Consider the following 18,524-nt stretch of genomic DNA (forward strand, 5'->3'; position numbering starts at 1 on the left):
TCTAATTCGGACCTGCAACTGTGAGAGCTTTTTGTTACACAGATACAACCACCTATCCTTCTATGGCACATGCCAATCTCATTCCATGGAGGGCCGCTCCTCCATTATAATATAATAATAATATGCCATTTAGCAGACGCTTTTATCCAAAGCGACTTACAGTCACGCGTGCATACATTTTGTGTATGGGTGGTCCCAGGGATCGAACCCACTACCTTGGCGTTACAAGCGCCGTGCTCTACCAGCTGAGCTACAGAGGACCATTGTACTTGAGCGATGAATTAAGGTCACTAATTACTAAGGAACTCCCCACACCTGGTTGTCTAGTGCTTAATTGAAAGGAAAAACCAAAAACCTGCAGAACCTGGGCCCTCCATGGAATTAGTTTTACACCCCTGCCTATAGCATCGTAGCTATTCTTTATACCACAAGTCAACGCAGCTGTGGCTTTCAGGTACATTATTATTTTTAATTAAGTTATTTATAAGTGAAGTTTGATTTGATTCAAGTGATGATGTAATGATCAAACAGAGACATTGAAAATGTATGTTTTCCAGAAGATAGTGTTTTTTCAGCCTTATTTCAATAACATTCTTTATAATTGCTCTTGATAACTGCATTCTCTGGTTTAGTGCATGCTGGTCCATCAGTCACAAGCCATTGCAGTTTTGTCAATTCAGTTCATGAAATAAATGATGATCCTAGATCACCCCTATTACTTAATATAACTGTTTCATGTAGTTATCTATTTCCATCAGTGGAAGCTGGTGGGAGGAGCTATAGGAGGACAGGGTCATTGTAATGGCTGGAATGGAATCAATGGAACGGAGTCAAACATGTGGTTTCCATATGTTTGATGTGTTTGATACCCGTTCCACCCGTCCTCCTATAGCTCCTCCCACCAGCATCCGCTCATTCCCATTATCATTGGTCTGTAGCGTGTAGTAAAAAAAACATCCACATAGTGACGCTGTGGTGTTATGGGCTCGCCACCCACTGACAAAAACAATGCGGAAGTAAATCTTCGCGCGGGTTTGTTTTGTTCGTGACCACCATTCTTTCCTAGTGGACGAAACCATACTAGCTGAATAGTCAACTCTCAGTCCACTGAAATATGTCTAAACTACAGTCGTTTCGTGCGTTCTTAAACGAGCGTTTAACAGCGGCTGCTGTGGAGATTTTTGGGGCAGTTGAGCAAACGGTAGTGGACTACCAGGAGGAGAATGATCGGCTACGGAGACTGCTGCGGATCACACCGGAGATAAATCGATGCAGAATAGGTTCGTATGGAGATCTACTGATGGCTAGATAGTTAGCAGTTCTGCTCAATAAATAAACTGTTTAGGGGTTTAGTGATCACCATTTCAAGATGTTTTATTAACTGCTACCACCGTTTCTAAACCCAGAGGCCCAACATCGTCAGACTTCCGGGAACGCTTGCGAAGCAAGATATGGCAGACCGGGGTATGAGAAGTCAATGAGAGAAGTGAAATATTCCTCCTTAGTTGTGCATTATCTCGATTTCTAAAGGCACAGCCTAGATTCAAACCAATGTTTTAAGCAGGTGAACATGTCATTAGTACAACCTCATGAAAGTGGCAAACTGACACTACTTTATATCAAAGGAGTGCCTAAGAGTTGACGGCTTGCACATGCGCAGTTCGGCGGGAGACGACTGACCTTATAAAGCCACACAGTGGAGGTGTCACAATACCCATAAAACATAGCAGTCAAACAGGAAAGGGGTTCCAATCGTTTTTCCACAACACATTTTTCCCATCGGGAATTTTAGAAACACTTAAAATAAGGGCTGTGTTTCATGTAGGCTTACCCTCGCGTGACGTTTTGATACCCATGTAAATATCTCTCGGACAAGGTGACTTAACAATATATTTGCCTGTATTTACACCCCAACAATGAAATTAGCTGCCAATGTGGTTATCATAAAGAACTACAAATGCCATGATGATCTGGAGGAGACTGACGAATCGAGGCAAAGGTAAGAATCTCTGGATTAAAAATGCTAGTTAAATGTAGTAATGAATAAATTGGCTACATTTCTTTAAATTGACAATTCTGTGAACCTGTCTTGTGCAAGTTTTAAGTTGACACAATACCTGTTAGCAAAGGTGTCTGCTAGAGATGATGTGCAGGGATTTGTAGTTTTGCATGATGTCTACTTTGATGCTAATTAGCATTTTCGAATCTGAGAGTAAATAGAGCCAAACATATTGATAAAAGTCACCTTGTCTGAGAGAGATTGATTTACATGATTATCAAAACGTCACGCAATGGTAAGCCTACATGAAACACAGCCCTTATTTTAAGTGTTTATCAAATCCCCTTTGGGAAAAATGAATGGTGGAAAAACAATTTGACCGCTAGGTTTTATGGGTATTATGACACCTCCACTGTGGGGCTCTGTAGGCAATCATTCTCCCCTGGGGTGTGTTCAGTTCGCTTGAACGTTTGCGACATTGCAGAACGCTTTGGACTGAACGACACGTTTTCCCGAAACGTTCTTGAATAGACTTTGAGATACGTTTCCTCCGTTCGGTGGGTGTGCTGGGGTGTGGCTTGAAGCAATGAGTGACATTTAAAGGGCATTTGAACCCACAGCCCAACCCCTCCCCGTTTTTCCAACTGGTCGCTCAGCACAGTTTCCGTTTAATTGAAAGTTGTATTACGTTTTCATGTACTGAATGCAGCCCTGGTTAGACCCGATGACGTGTTTCTGCGAATGAGCTTAGGTAGCTAACGTCGCCACGACATTGCCCTACAGGCGTAATCAGTTTCTACATATCTTCCTACCAAACTATCTTTGCTAATACCATACATGGATACAAACATTGTCACAAAACCAGGAAGTGATTTGAATTTATAAATTAACGTGTATACATTTTTTTGCGTTAGAAATAAATATCTATCTTCAGTTTATTGATAAGTAATTAAAAGTAGGTTATAGTTGTTCATGAATCTACTTAAATCTAGAGTCCTTAATTGAAACAATAATAAAGTGGGGTTACCCCGCCTCTGTTTTGGTAAAAAGGTGAGGGATGAGCCTGGAGAAATGTAACCACTCTCAAATTCATAGACAGAGCTATGGATGCAAGGACTGACCATCCATGATATCAACATTATGGTTGTAACCATGTTTTGAGGCTATATTTACATTGTTTACAAACATTGGAGTAAAACAAGCTTATATTTTGTGTTCTGTTGAGGGGCAACAGTTGACCTAAGCTCATGAGGCATTTATACATTATATTCTTCAAGTCAAAACATTTATGTAGCAACTAAGGATTCTAGTTTTAACTTCGAATTGACACCAACCCTGATGTCTTAAAGCTGTATAGATAACCTCTGCTCCTCTCTCCTTTCCTCCAGACTCCCTGCAGCTCTCTCTCGCTGTCTCTGAAGAGGAGGTTCTCCCTGATCAGCAGCACTGTGAGCAGGAGTGGAGCCCCAGTCTGGGGCAGGAGAACCCAGAGTTTCCACAGATTAAAGAGGAACAAGAGGAACTCAGGACCACTCAGGAAGAAGAGCAGCTTCAAGGGCTTGAGGCTGATATCATAGAGTTCAAATTCACTCCTTCCTGTGTGAAAAGTGAATGTGATCAGGAGGACCCACTTCAGTCCTTGACTCTTCCCCAAACCCAGACTGTGGAGAACAGAGAGAGGGACCCTAAACAAGTGGATCTCACACCTTTTGTTGCTGTGACCCACCTTAAGGGTCTCTACATTCCCTGTGACCCTCCAGGTAATCAAAACAATGCCTCCAGCCACAGCTCAGCTGTAAGCAGTGACCCAGTAGGACTTGACAGCAGCCCACCATTGGATCCCAGCCCATCATTGGGGGAACACTGTTTCAAACCCAGCACCATGTCTAGAAAAACTCACCGCTGCCGTGACTGTGGTGAAATGTTTGTTCTGAAAACGGACTTGCAGAGGCATGTGACTCTCCCCATGCAGAGACCCAATGAATGCCGCTTCTGCAAAAAACGCTACAACTCCACCTGTAAACTGAAGGCCCATGTCCGACTCTGTCGCGGTAGGAAACCCTGCACCTGCCCTATTTGTAGCAAGACCGTCAAACTCAAAGGAGATCTGTCCAAGCACATGAGGATTCACACAGGGGAGAAATCATACAGTTGTGGTTACTGTGGGAAGCACTTCAATCGCAAGGGGAACCTAACCGATCATATTCCGATTCACACAGGAGAGAAAGCATTTAGCTGTGGTGACTGCGGGAAAAGATTCAGTCAGAAGGGGACCCTAAGGAAGCATAAACTGACTCACAGAGGAGAGAAACCATTTATCTGTGGAGACTGTGGGAAAAGCTTCTATCAGAAGGGGGACCTAAGTAGGCATATACGGACTCACACAGGAGAGAAACTCTTTATCTGTGGTGATTGTGGGAAAAGCTTCAATTTGAAGGGGAACCTAAAGAAGCATGAACTGACTCACACAGAAGATAAACCATTTAGCTGTGATGATTGTGGGAAAAGCTTCAATCACAAGTCTAACTTACTGACGCATGTGAAAAACAGCCACAAAGGAGGAAAACAGGATGAAAACTGAAAGAAATAAAAATTAGGACAAAGATCTATTTAGTCACAAGATGAGAATAAAAAGGCAGGATGTGGACAATACTCTGAGTACACGCTCATAGACTCACATCCAGTGGTTGGTGGAGGATGATAAGATGATACCTCTCCCAGGGACCTGCTCTCCATGCTTCAGGATGATAGTTTCTCTGGTCCCTGATCTGTTCTATTCATAAACTGCTGTTTCTCTCCACAGGTGCTCTCTGCTACTCTCTGGTCTACATGGAGGGCCTATCTACTTTACATCTGTCTGGAGGGGGAGATAGAGATCACAGAATGAGGTTTCTAGTCTCCCAACACTCTCAGAGGCTTTTTAGAGGAAAATACTGCCTTTTCAGGTCATGTCACAAGTCTGACAGTGGCACTTCTAATGAACTCGGTGCTGACACTTTTCCTTTCTAACCACTAGATGGCACTGTTGGAGATGTGATCCCTATCACAGTGTCTGTTTTAAACACTGTGTTCTTGCCCATTTACTAAACCCTGTCTTAGTTACCCATTACTAAACACATTTAAACAACACACACACTGTATTACAGCTACACAGGACCATGCTAAACTGAACCAGACATGACTGACCTGTCTTGGACTGGACTGACCATAAGGGGATGTCATAGAATAGATGGTGTGTACTGTGGGGTCAGAGGTGACTGTAAATCAGGATTAGGTTCACAACACCAGGAGGATCAAAGTAAACAGGTGTGTGTTATCCAGATTTATCCCAATGTGGAGGAGTGGGACTTTAACTGTATGCATTGATCTACTACAATAGAAAGAGGTGTAGATGATATATCTGCTTAAATGCTCCCCAAAGGAGGACATCTTTTCATTCTATACATACAGACTTCTAGACTAATGAATGTTGAATAGATCAAACTAAACCCATGTTTGCTCCTCAGTGTCCCTCTGCTTAAGAGGTGTCTGCATGACATCCTACTATAGCAAAAGGAGATCGGCTAGCTGGCCAGTGAAGTGGATCTATTACACTAACAAGGATCCTTTCAGTAGGCTACAACAACATGAGAAGTGAGAATGGGAATTGTATTTCTAATCTCTATCCCTCCCTGTGTGTAGCGAGTTTAGAAAGGGTGAGTGGAACAGAGTTAAAAATGTACCGTAAACTCACTCCACAGCAAGCTTGAAATGTCACCGCTGGAGCTATCAAGATTAGATATTAGATATTTCTCCATAGCTCAACAAGTTGGTACATTGTCAAGGAGTTGGGTCACGTGTGTTTGCGAGCAGAGGATCACTTGTTCGAGCCCGATATACGGACAGTGGAGGAAGCTATACTGTTAACAGAACACTGATGTCCATTTCACTCAACAGGATACTAGGAGATGTAGGAGAGAGAAACAGGAGAGTGTACAACTGAATGCTGAGAGGGCACTGTTGTGACTATCTCTCTGCTGTGCTACTTTGTCCTGTTTTGAGACTGTCTGGCAACATATTGTCATCAATACTTTACTCGCAACTAAACAAACGACCCAAGTGGTGGTGACGGAGAGTAGAAGAGTGTCTTCTCTTTTCAATCCTCTCTCTCTCTGAGAACTGATACCAATTACACATATCAGTCGCTAGGTGGCAGCACTTCACTGTTCCAATCAGAATGCAAGGAGCCTTGGAATGAATACTACCTTTGAAGAAACGGAAATATCCATGGATGAATGTAATGTAATTCTGTAATGACGTGGGTTAGTTATTGCAGCACTCACATTACTACTGACTTTTCTGTTGTGATACGCATCATAATTTTCTGTTGTGACACACTTCATCATTGTGTTGTCCTTGTTCTGTTTTAGCTCTTCTTTACACCTCTGTGGATGATAAGCCTGGTACATAAGTCATGGAAACAGGACTGAAGTTTGTTGACACTCAAAGTTAGCGTCACATACACACACCTGTCCCACTACATTAACAGACCTATGCTTTATACAACCAGTCAACCCAGCTGTGGATTTCAGAAAAATTATTTTTTTAAACGTTCTATGTAAGTAAAGTTGATTTGATTCAAATGATGTTATAGTCAGAGACATTGAAAATATATGCTTTCCAGAAAATATCTCCTTCCATTTGTTCAAGAGTATTTATCATCCATTTTGTCCTAATGCTGCTCAAGTAATGATCTACAGTCGACTCCTGATACGTGCATTTTGTACATGTGCAAACTCTGTTTTAAGTGCATTACAGTGTTTTTTCAGCCCCCTTTCAATCTTTATAATTTATTTTGATAACTGCGTTCTTCGGTTTAGTGCATGCTGTCCCAACAGTCCCAAGCTGTTGCGGGTCTTTCAATTAAATTCATGCAAGAAATTATCATCCTAGATCACTCTATTATTTAATATAACTGTTGTGCCCTTGAGCAAGGCACTTAACTCTAATTGCTCCTGTAAATCTCTCTGGATAAGAGCGTCTGCTAAATCAAATGTTTCGTGTTTCCCAATATGTAATTCTCTGTTTTCATCTGTAGCGTGTAGTAAAAAACCCATCCACATGGGGGCACTGCTGTGTGTTTATGGGCTTCTCACCCGCTTATACAAAAAAAAAAAAAGACAATATGGAAGGAAAACTTGGAGCTTGTTTGTGACCACCATTCTTAGCTGACCAACTGAAGGGGAAGATTCCCGGTGTTTGGTGCGACGCAGACAGGGTGGCATGAGTGGAGAAACTGAAGAATCATTGTCTGTTATTTTGAGTTTTGATGTTGAGTCTTTGCCCGACAAAGTGATGTTAGGATATATAAGTTATCCTGTACGAACTTTTGTGCCGAATCGTTGTTACACGTCAAGCTTATGGGCTTGTGTCAGCAGTGTGTAGGAGGGAGGTTCCTGGGTGTGAGAAGTGTGCAGAAGGGCATGAGACAAAGGAATGTGTCGCATTGGGGAAAGTAGTGGTATGTGTTAATTGTAGGGGTGCCCATGGGGCTGGGGATCAGAAATGTCCCGGGCAAGAGAGGCAGGTTGAGGTTTCCAGGGTAAGAGTAGTGCAGAAGTTGTCATATGCTGAGGCAGTGAAGAACGTAGAGGAAGATGGGTCAAGGGGGAGGAGTGGTGTGGGTAGTAGATCTGTACCAGTACAGAGGGATAAACCAACAAGTTATATACGTTTCAGTAAGATTGGATTTTTGGCATTTATAGCAATGGTTATCAACTACACGGCAGGGATGGAACGTAAGTCGCAGAAAATAGAGGTTGTGGTGGCAGCTGCAGAGAGGAGAGTTACAGGGTGTGTTAAGTGGTGGTGTCCCATCCTTTCAGGCTGTTGGCCTGAAGTAGGACTAAATGGATTTAAATAGTGGAGTATGGTATTTATTATTGTTTTTGTGAGTGTAGTGTTAGATGGTAGGGTATTTGTTGTATTATTATTATATATATATATATTTTTTTTTTAAAGCAAAGTATAAGGGAGATATACTCCAGTCTAGTAGGTGGCGGTAATGCAACATTTATTGGATGCCAACCGCCGTTAAACCTCATCAAAGAAGAAGAGGACCACCACCATTCTTTCCTTGTGGACTGAAGCCATACTAGCTGAATACCCAACTCTCAGTACACTGAAACATGTCTAAACTACAGTCGTTTCGTGTGTTTTTAAATGAGCGTTTAACGGCAGCTGCTCTGGAGGTTTTTGGGGCAGTTGAGCAAACGGTAGTGGAGTACCAGGAGGAGAATGATCGGCTTCGGAGGTTGCTGAGGATCACACCGGAGATACAACTATGTAGAATAGGTTTGTATGTAGATGTACTGCTAGTTAGATAGCTACAATTCAACACCATAAATAAACTGTTTAGGCTTTCAGTGTTCACCATTTCAAGATGTTTTATTAACTATACCGTACATGAATGAAAACATTGTCACGAAAACAAGGTGATTTGAATTTAGAATTAAAAATGGAAAAACGTATTATCTTAAGTTTATTGGGATTGAAAAAATCTTCTATTTAAATAATTGAATTAGAATTCTCGTTCACTTCATGAATTGACTTACTTAAATTCTAATTGACCTCAACCTTGCCTTATACATCCGACTTTGTTACCTCGCTGATGACAGTCTGAGACTATCCTATAGTTACGAGCTCTACAAGCCAGAATGTTGAATAAAATGTACTGTTAATTTGAACTCTACCGGTTGTCTGCGGTTGGTCCTTATGACTCGTTTTGAAATTTTACACAAAATATCCACAAGAAAATATTATTAAACCGACTTTTCAAAACGCTGGGGTGTTCAGTTCGATGTAATGTTTGATGCGTTTGAACAGTTTGTACTGAATGACACGTTTCCCCAAAACCTTCAATGTTCTTGAACAGACTGAGGTTTGTTTGGTGGGTGTATCTTTAAGCAATGAAGGGATTCGATTATCTGTCCTGGGTTGCTCAGGTGGGAGGAGTGAACTGCGTGAAAAAGCGGTGAGGGAGGAGCGCCCTTCTCAAATCAAACAGTATCTGCGCTGCTCGGTCATGTTGTCAAGGCAGACTGGTGCATTGTTCAGAAACATACATCTCTATTTCATAAAATAAATGTTTGCATTTTCAAACTAGTTTTCATTGGGAATGCAGCGTTTTTATCCAAAGCAGTTTTTTTTGTTGCATGTGAAAACACCGAATCCTACTTCACTTTTGTTTTGAGCCGACTTCGCCTTTGTCCAGAAATGTAAACCCGGTGCAAACTACGCTACTTGGGAGCACGGGCCAACTTAATAGAATCCCCTCGTTTGTCTGGCCCAGGTTGCCCCGATGGTAGGGGTTTGCGCTTGGTGAAAAATGAGGGAGTTCTAATAACCTGAGCCGTGGGGCACCGTGCTATGGCCTATGATATGAACGGGCAAAAACGGTGAGGGAGGAGCGCCCTTGTCAAATCGAACAGAAATCTGCGCCACTTGGTCATGATGTCAACAAGGTAGAATGTTGCATCCTAAAGAAACAACATCTCTTTTCCATGAAATATATGTTCAGACTAGTTTTCATTGGGAAGCCCGACGGTCATTGGGAAGTCCAACAGTGTTTAAATCCAAAGCAATCACGTTTGCATGTGATAACATGGTTTCCTACTCATTACTCCACCTGCTTAACCTACATAACCATTTTGTTTTGAGTCGACTTCGCCATCCGTGAGAGCAGGTCACCTGGCTCCCACCCTGGAGGCAGCCGGTTCCAAAACAGATGCAATGGGTAACTTTACCAAACAGTTAAGTGATTATCAATTAAGAGCAGGCGATTTAAGTATGCCTAATAGTAAAATGTGTTTTGATGAATGAGATGACAATCATATCAAAAGTAATGTGAGCATTGCATTGTGAAAACGGTCCTGTGTGGCTCAGTTGGTAAAGTTCTAGATTAAACGCTAAATTTGTTGAAAAAGTGATTGTATAATTTTGTGTTGTACTTAGTCAATTGAAAATGTGCTTAGAGTTTTGAAACAACTGCCTTTTTGATTATCTGTTTTGTACTCAGAGTTGTGAACATTCAACACATACTGTACTTGTGACTATTGCACTAAAGTCAAAAAACTAAAATACAGTAATACTTTCCTGTGGATATTTTGTCTCAAATTTCCAATGGCATTCAGACTAAATCAGCGGACAACAGGTAGAGTAAGGTCAAATTAAGTTTATTGAACATTCTGATTTAAGTCTACACTCGGAATCAGGAGAGGCTAACCCCAACCCTGATGTCTTAAAGCTGTATAGATAACCTCTGCTCCTCTCTCCTTTCCTCCAGACTCCCTGCAGCTCTCTCTCGCTGTCTCTGAAGAGGAGGTTCTCCCTGATCAGCAGCACTGTGAGCAGGAGTGGAGCCCCAGTCTGGGGCAGGAGAACCCAGAGCTTCCACAGATTAAAGAGGAACAGGAGGAACTCAGGACCACTCAGGAAGAAGAGCAGCTTCAAGGGCTGGAGGCTGATATCAAATTCACTCCTTCCTGTATGAAAAGTGAATGTGATCAGGAGGACCCACTTCAGTCCTTGACTCTTCCCCAAACCCAGACTGTGGAGAACAGAGAGAGGGACCCTAAACAAGTGGATCTCACACCTTTTGTTACTGTGACCCACCTGAAGGGTCTCTACATTCCCTGTGACCCTCCAGATAATCAAAACAATGCCTCCAGCCACAGCTCAGCTGTAAGCAGTGACCCAGTAGGACTTGACAGCAGCCCACCATTGGATCCCAGCCCATCATTGAATCCAAACCCATCAATGGAGGAACACTGTTCCAAACCCAGTACCACGTCTAGAAAACCTCACCGCTGCCGTGACTGTGGCGAAATGTTTACTCTGAAAGCTGAAATGCAGAGGCATGTGACTCTCTACAAGAAGAGACTCTGCGAATGCCGCTTCTGCAGAAAAAGCTGCAACTCCACCTGTAAACTAAAGGCCCATGTCCGCCTCTGTCACAGTGGCAAACCCTGCACCTGCCCTGTTTGTGGCAAGACCTTCAAACTCAAAGGGGATCTGTCCAAGCACATGAGGATTCACACAGGAGTGGGAGAGAAACCATTTAGCTGTGGAGACTGTGGGAAAAGCTTCATTCATAGGTGGAACCTAAGGAACCATATGCTGACTCACACAGGAGAGAAACCATTTAGCTGTGTTGACTGTGGGAAAAGCTTCAATTTGAAGGGGAACCTAAGGAAGCATAAACTGACTCACACAGGAGAGAAACCATTTAGCTGTGGTGACTGTGGGAAAAGCTTCAATCAGAAGGGGAACCTAAGGAACCATAAACGGACTCACACAGGAGAGAAACCATTTATCTGTGGTGACTGTGGGAAAAGCTTCACTCAGAAGGGGAACCTAAGGAACCATAAACGGACTCACACAGGAGAGAAACCATTTAGCTGTGATGACTGTGGGAAAAGCTTCAATCAGAAGGGGTCCCTAAAGAAGCATACACTTACTCACACAGGAGAGAAACCATTTATCTGTGGAGACTGTGGGAAAAGCTTCAATCAGAAGGGGTCCCTAAAGAAGCATTCACTTACTCACACAGGAGATAAATCATTTATCTGTGGTGACTGTGGGAAAAGCTTCACTCAAAAGTCCAACTTACTGATCCATGTGAAAAACATCCACAAAGGAGGAAAACGGGATGAAACATGAAAGAAAGAAAATTAGGACAAAGATCTATTTAGTCACAAGATGAGAATAAAAAGGCAGGATGTGGACAATACTGTGAGTACACGCTCATAGATAGCTGGAATAAGTCAATGAGTCATATCAACTGATGACTAAAATAGCAGCGCAGATGGCACTATTTTGTTAAGTGCAGAGATGTATTGTAGGTAATGAATGTGTAGGGGACAACCATGCAGAGGTTGTGAGTTCAAATCCCAGGTGGAGTCATATTGAAATGTCTATACTAAGGGATCATGTCAAATGTAATCATATTGCCACCTGGGATTTGAACTGACAACCTCTGGATTTGGGATATGCAGATCTTTCTGCTGCACCACTACATCTGTAGAATTTCAGAAGTCCCTACACATTCATTACCTATAATACAGTACCAGAGACAGGTTTGGACACACCTACTCATTCCACGGTTTTTCTTTCTTTTGACTATACATTGTAGAATAATAGTGAAGACATCAAAACTATGAAATAACACATATGGAATCATGTAGTAACCAAAAAAAGTGTTAAACAAATCAAAATTATTTGAGATTTGAGATTCTTCAAATAGCCACCCTTTGCCTTGATGACAGCTTTGCACACTCTTGGCATTCTCTCAACCAGCTTCATGAGGTAGTCACTTGGAATGCATTTCAATTAACAGGTGTGTCTGTTAAAAGTTAATTTGTGGAATTTATTTCCTTAATGCGTTTGAGCCAATCAGTTGTGTTGTGACAAGGTAGGGGTGGTATACAGAAGATAGCCCTATTTGGTAAAAGACCAAGTCCATATTATGTCAAGAACAGCTCAAATAAGCAAAGAGAAACAACACAGAAGTCGCGAAAGAGCGATGGGACAAGGACATCCCGGCCGGCCAAACCCTTGATGGGCTTGGCAACAGTAACAAGGTATGATGTGTAATGAAACTAAGGTGCGCAGACCCTGGGTAAACCATTTTTTTGTGGGTGTAAAACACTATAGCTGTGTTCGAATAGTCCTAACTGCACTAACCTTACTATTTGTGACGTAAATTGAGTATGTAGTATGCTTATTGGTCATAGTATGGATATAGTTAGTATGCCAAAAGTTCCATGATGTCTTATTAAATTCGCCAAAATACGAAGTATACAAGCAGTGGACACTATTTCAGTGCTTTTAGGGCCCATAATGCAATTCTTCAGAAAATGGGCGTGGCTTCACAACGTTTTCAGATTTGAAGAAAATGGCATTGCTTACATTTATAATGGTGGGCGAGTAGAATGGTCAGTGAGGTGTTCTCTCATTTGTGTCTGGAAATAGTTAGACAGATAGCTTGGGCTTGGCTGCCGATGTGAGGTCAGTATGCTCGGATCAACCCTACTCCTCGGCCAGAGCGTCTAGTGACGCGCTCCAAAAGCCGAAATGCTCAGAATTTACGAACGGACAATCAGACAAGCTCTGGATTTACGAACGCCCAGAGCCCACTCTGAGCGCACTCTGGCACTCCAGATTGAATTTACGAACACACCCGAAATCGTAAAATGTCTAGCTAGTCATTTGTTATGCTAACAAGCTAGCAAGAGCATCAACTTCCGGTAGACAGGCGAAGAGCTAGTATGCGCAACTGAAAGGATACCGTTCGTTTACAGTATACTGAAATTAACTAATAGTATGTAGTATATACTCATTAAGTACGTAGTATACAGTATGTTTGTCTTTTGGCAATGCTAGGGACAGCCACCCACACACACACAAACAGTGCTTTTAACATAAGCTGTGTTCAAATACCCATACTAAGAGCTGTGACTGGATCAGTGGTTCACCAATCAGGGACTTGATGGGCTTGGCAAAAGTAACAAGGGGTTATGTGTAATGAAGCTAAGGTGCGCGTGCCCAGGGTAAACCATTTTTGAGGGGCGGGGGTGGGGGGAAGAACGTTTATTTCCAAACATCTGGTGACGTCCCCGGGACAAACCGGGAACTAGACACAAACCTCCAGGGGACCATGACACAACGTCCCAATAACCTTCAGGGACCATGACACAACATCCCAAGAAAGTTCTAAAAACGTCCTCGGGACCATCCGGGAACTAGACAAAACCTCCAGGGGACCATGACACAACGTCCTGAGGACTTTAGGCGACCATTGTGTGACGTCCCGGGAGATCCTATGTGACGAGGTGTGAATGAAGGAGTCAGGCGCAGGAGGTAAAATACCGAAGTCCAGAGTTTATTCTGTTTACATAAATCAAACGCCCAAAGCGTCAAACCAAACTATTACAAGGGAAAACATCCACCTTGGCATAAACACAGTGAATAGTAGCTCAACCGAGCTGCACGCTCTCACAACAAACAATCACTCACAAAGACAAGGGGAACAGAGGGAACACTTATACACATACTAATTAGGGGAATGAGCACCAGGTGTGTGTGATCGGCAGTAGCTAGTACTCCGGTGACGACGAACGCCGAAGCCTGCCCGAACCAGGAGGGGGGGCAGCCTTGGTGGAAGTCGTGACAGTAACCCCCCCCCTCTCCCCCGACGCGCGGCTCCAGCAGTGCGCCGACCCCGGCCTCGGGGACGGCCAGGAGGACGCGGAGCAGGGCGAGTCAGATGGCGACGGTGGAAATCCCTCAACAGGGAGGGATCGAGGATGTCCCGCCTTGGGACCCAGCACCGTTCCTCCGGACCGTACCCCTCCCACTCCACGAGATACTGAAGGCCCCCCACCCGGCGCCTCGAATCCAGGATGGAACGGACCAAGTACGCCGGAGCCCCCTCAATGTCCAGAGGAGGTGGAAGAACCTCCCGCACCTCAGACTCCTGGAGCGGACCAGCTACCACCAGCCTGAGGAGAGACACATGAAACGAGGGGTTAATACGGTAATCAGGGGGGGAGTAACAACCTGTATGTCACCTCGTTTATTCTCCTCAGGACTTTAAACGGCCCCACAAACCGCGGGCTCAGCTTCCGGCAGGGCAGGCGGAGAGGCAGATTCCGGGTCGAGAGCCAGACCCGATCCCCCGGTACGAACACCGGGGCCTCCCTGTGGTGGCGGTCAGCGTTGGCCTTCTGACGACGCACTGGAGGTGAACGTGGGCAGCGTCCCAAGTCTCCTCCGCGCGCCGAAACCAGTCATCCACCGCAGGAGCCTCGGTCTGGCTCTGGTGCCACGGTGGCAGGACCGGTTGGTAACCTAAAACACATTGGAAGGGTGTTAGGTTAGTGGAGGAGTGGCGGAGAGAGTTCTGAGCATATTCTGCCCATGGCAGGAACACCAACCACTCCCCCGGCCAGTCCTGACAGTCGGTCCGCAGGAACCTACCCACATCTTGATTCACCCTTTCCACCTGCCCATTACTCTCAGGGTGAAATCCAGAGGTCTGGTAAAGGTTGTAGCTTACCCGCTGGGAGGTGCCTAGGTACCTTACTCTGGGCGCACACAGAGCATGAGGAAACATACACCCTCACGTCCTTAGCCAAGGTAGGCCACCAGTAATTCTCGGTCAGGCAGCGCATTGTACGACCCATACCTGGATGACCAGAGGAGGGTGACGTGTGTGCCCAGTATATCAGACGATCACAGATAAGCGCAGGCACGTACTGCAGCCCAGCTGGACACAGCTGGACACTGCGGTGGAGATGGATCTGTGCGTAATGCCTGCGCTATATCTGCGTCCATCGCCCATACTACCGGCGCCACAATGCATGAGGCCGGGAGTATGGGGGTGTTGTCTCTGGGCCTCTCCTCTGTGTCATACAGCCGAGACAGTGCGTCTGCCTTCACGTTCTTCGTACCCGGAATGTATGAGAGTGTGAAATCAAACCGGGTGAAGAAGAGGGCCCACCTGGCCTGGCGAGGATTCAGCCTCCTCGCTGCCCGAATGTACTCCAGGTTACGGTGGTCTGTCCAGACGAGGAAAGGGTGTTTCGCCCCCTCGAGACAATGTCTCCACACCGTCAAAGCTCGGACAACAGCCAGCAGCTCCCGATCACCAACGCCGTAGTTCTGCTCTGCCGAGCTGAGCTTCTTAGAAAATAAGGCACAGGGGCGGAGCTTGGGTGGCATGCCCGAGCATTGGCACCTCGGACGCATCCACCTCCATTACGAACGGTAGTGATGGATCGGGGTGAGCCAGTACCGTGGCTGAGGTGAACAGACCCCGCAATCTACTGAAGGCCAAATCAGCCTCAGCAGACCAGCGGAGCCGGGACGGCCCACCCTTCAACAAGGAGGTAATGGGAGCTGCCAAAGCCCTGAATAAACCTTTGATAGTAGTTGGCAAAGCCAAGGAAGCGCTGCACCTCCTTTACCTTGGTTGGAGTCGGCCAATTACGCACGGCTGCAATGCGGTCTCCCTCCATCTCCACACCTGTGGTGGTAATGTGATATCCGAGGAAGAAGATTGACTGCTGGAAAAACTCACACTTCTCTGCCTTGGCATAAAGATCATTTTCCAGCAGTCGGACCAGTACCTTGCGAACCAGGGACACATGCTCGGCGCGCGTAGCGAAATATACCAGGATGTCATCGATGTAGACCACCACACCGCGACCAAGCATGTCCCGAAACACCTCGTTCACAAAGGACTGGAAAACGGATGGAGCATTCATCAAACCAAAGGGCATCACCAGGTATTCATAATGCCCCGAGGTTGTGCTGAATGCTGTTTTCCACTCATCCCCTTCCCGAATACACACCAGGTTGTAGGCACTCCTGAGGTCTAATTTGGTGAAAAAGCGGGCCCCATGCATTGACTCAATCAATGAAGGAATGAGGGGAAGACGGAAACTAAACCGTACCGTCACATTATTCAGTGGTCGATAATCAATGCACGGGCGTAAACCGCCATCTTTCTTCTTCACAAAGAAGAAACTTGAGGAGGCAGTTGAAGTGGAGGGACGTATATACCCCTGGCGCAGGGACTCGGTGACGTATGTTTCCATAGCCTCCGTTTCAGCCTACGACAGGGGATACACATGACTCCTGGGAGGTACAGCGTCTACCCGAAGGTTTATCGCGCAATCCCCCTCCCGATGATGTGGTAATTTAGTAGTTTGCGTCTTGGAAAACGCGAGCGCCAGATCATGGTATTCGGGGGGAATGCGCACGATGGGGGTACCGTCTGGACTTTCCACCGTGGTCGCACCAACGGAAACACCTAGACACCAACCCGGACACTCACGTGACCACCCCGTAAGAACCCTCTGCGGCCATGAGAAATTAGGGTTGTGAAAGGCTAACCACGGGATACCCAAGACTACAGGGTAAGCAGGAGACTCAATAATCATAAAGGTGATCTGCTCAACATGCGTCTCCTGCGTAATCATGGTGACTGGTACCATAACTTCCTTAACCAGCCCAGACCCTAATGGTCGACTATCATGTGCTCTGATGGGGAGTGGAATGGTTAGGGGAACCAATGAAATGCCTTGACGGCGTGCAAATTCCCTGTCCATAAAATTCCAATGAATTTGATCAAGCTATGAAGCCTATTGATTCCTTCTTGATGAATAAATAAAACAACATGTTTTGTTTCTCTGTAATACTACCAACTTAGCAATTTTATGAAGTTGGCTTTAACTAGCCAGCTACCAAGCCATTTCAGGCTATCAATCAAATAAGAGTAGCTTGTTTAACTACACTGAACAAAAATATAAACGCAACATGTAAAGTGTTGGTCCCATGTTTCATGAGGCTGAAATAAAAAATGCGCTGAGGAGTATATTTCTGTCTGTAATAAAGCCCTTTTGTGGGGAAAAACTAATTCTGATAGGCTGGGCCTGGCTCCCCAGTGGGTGGGCCTGGCTACCAAGTGGGTGCCCTCCAAGGCCCACCCATGGCTGCTCCACTGCCCAGTCATAGAATATGGCCTAATATATTTATTTCAATTGACTGATTTCCTTATATGAACTGTAACAAAGTAAAATCTTTGAAATTGTTGCATGTTGCGTTTATATTTTTGTTCAGCATGCCTGCTGGCAAGGTTGCTAGAAAATACTAAAATAGCTTAAATTATTGGGTTATTTAAGCAATAAGGCCCGAGGGGATGTGGTAAATGGCCAATATACCACGGCTAAAGTTTGTTCTTAATCACGATGCAACGCGGAGTGCCTGGATACCGCCCTTAGCCGTGGTATATTGACCATATACCACAAACCCCCGAGGTGCCTTATTGCTATTATGAACTGGTTACCAACGTAATTAGACCAGTTAATTGTACTTTTTTGGTTCGAGCCCTAAATGCCAATCAGCATTCAGGGCTCGAACCACCTGGTTTATATGTCTGATATACCACGGATTTCAACCAATCACCATCCAGAACCTGAACTACCCGGTTTATAAGATATTATATACCAATGTTTGAAATATGCTAAATTCTCCAAACCACACCCCCTCGAACCTCACGTACTTCATGCCCCCTCTAAAATAATGGTGCATGATGCCCCTGACTCTTACCAATTACTAAACTAATTAAAACACACACACTGTATTACAGACAAACAGGACCATGCTAAACTGAACCAGACATGACTGACCTAACCTGGATTGACCATGGGAATGAGGGAAGATGTTATAGATGTTGTGTACTGTGGGGTCAGAGGTGACTGTAAATCAAGATTAGGTTCACACAACCTCATTTTGTGGGCAGTGTGCACATAGCCTGTCTTCTTTTGAGGGCCAGGTCTACAGCGACCTTTCTAAATAGCAAGGCTATACTCACTGAGTCTGTACATAGTCAAAGCTTTCCTTAATATTGGGTCAGTCACAGTGGTCAGGTATTCTTCCACTGTGGGAATTTTATAATAATATAACTGAAAAAGTATCATAT

At 44.7% G+C, this 18,524-nt stretch overlaps 2 protein-coding genes across 5 annotated transcripts; both read left to right on the top strand.

Annotated features, from left to right (window-relative positions):
* The first annotated feature begins 1,022 nt into the window (after positions 1 to 1,022).
* LOC123484575 (oocyte zinc finger protein XlCOF6.1-like) lies at positions 1,023 to 7,075 on the top strand. Of its 3 annotated transcripts, XR_006658588.1 has the most exons (3): positions 1,023 to 1,280; positions 3,388 to 5,632; positions 5,936 to 7,075. XR_006658588.1 is itself a non-coding variant. In XM_045215066.1 (2 exons), the coding sequence occupies exons 1-2, from the start codon at positions 1,115 to 1,117 to the stop codon at positions 4,578 to 4,580; spliced, it is 1,359 nt and encodes a 452-aa protein (XP_045071001.1). In that variant the 5' UTR covers positions 1,023 to 1,114; the 3' UTR covers positions 4,581 to 7,075. The 3 variants fall into 3 exon arrangements, 2 of the variants coding, with proteins under 2 accessions (XP_045071001.1, XP_045071002.1); XM_045215066.1 differs by having other exon boundaries at positions 3,388 to 7,075; XM_045215067.1 differs by lacking the exon at positions 1,023 to 1,280 and adding an exon at positions 1,287 to 1,999 and having other exon boundaries at positions 3,388 to 7,075.
* Positions 7,076 to 8,079: 1,004 nt separating this feature from the next.
* Positions 8,080 to 12,134, top strand: LOC123484573 (zinc finger protein OZF-like). 2 transcript variants are annotated; one of them, XM_045215065.1, is made up of 3 exons: positions 8,664 to 9,789; positions 10,171 to 10,190; positions 10,323 to 12,134. In XM_045215065.1, exons 1-3 carry the CDS (start codon positions 9,770 to 9,772, stop codon positions 11,696 to 11,698), a joined length of 1,416 nt encoding a protein of 471 aa, XP_045071000.1. In that variant the 5' UTR covers positions 8,664 to 9,769; the 3' UTR covers positions 11,699 to 12,134. The 2 variants fall into 2 exon arrangements, with proteins under 2 accessions (XP_045070999.1, XP_045071000.1); XM_045215064.1 differs by lacking the exons at positions 8,664 to 9,789; positions 10,171 to 10,190 and adding an exon at positions 8,080 to 8,332.
* The last annotated feature ends 6,390 nt before the right edge of the window (positions 12,135 to 18,524 follow it).

This window comes from Coregonus clupeaformis, unplaced genomic scaffold, assembly GCF_020615455.1.
Source record: "Coregonus clupeaformis isolate EN_2021a unplaced genomic scaffold, ASM2061545v1 scaf0363, whole genome shotgun sequence".
Taxonomy (NCBI): Eukaryota; Metazoa; Chordata; class Actinopteri; order Salmoniformes; family Salmonidae; genus Coregonus; species Coregonus clupeaformis.

Bases quoted from the DNA above. Each gene is read 5' to 3' on its own strand.
- LOC123484575 (XM_045215066.1), top strand. From the start codon at position 1,115: ATGTCTAAACTACAGTCGTTTCGTGCGTTCTTAAACGAGCGTTTAACA. The intron at 1,281-3,387 runs GTTCGTATGGAG...CCTTTCCTCCAG, and splicing joins GATAAATCGATGCAGAATAG to ACTCCCTGCAGCTCTCTCTC.
- LOC123484573 (XM_045215064.1), top strand. From the start codon at position 8,167: ATGTCTAAACTACAGTCGTTTCGTGTGTTTTTAAATGAGCGTTTAACG. The intron at 8,333-10,322 runs GTTTGTATGTAG...CCTTTCCTCCAG, and splicing joins GATACAACTATGTAGAATAG to ACTCCCTGCAGCTCTCTCTC.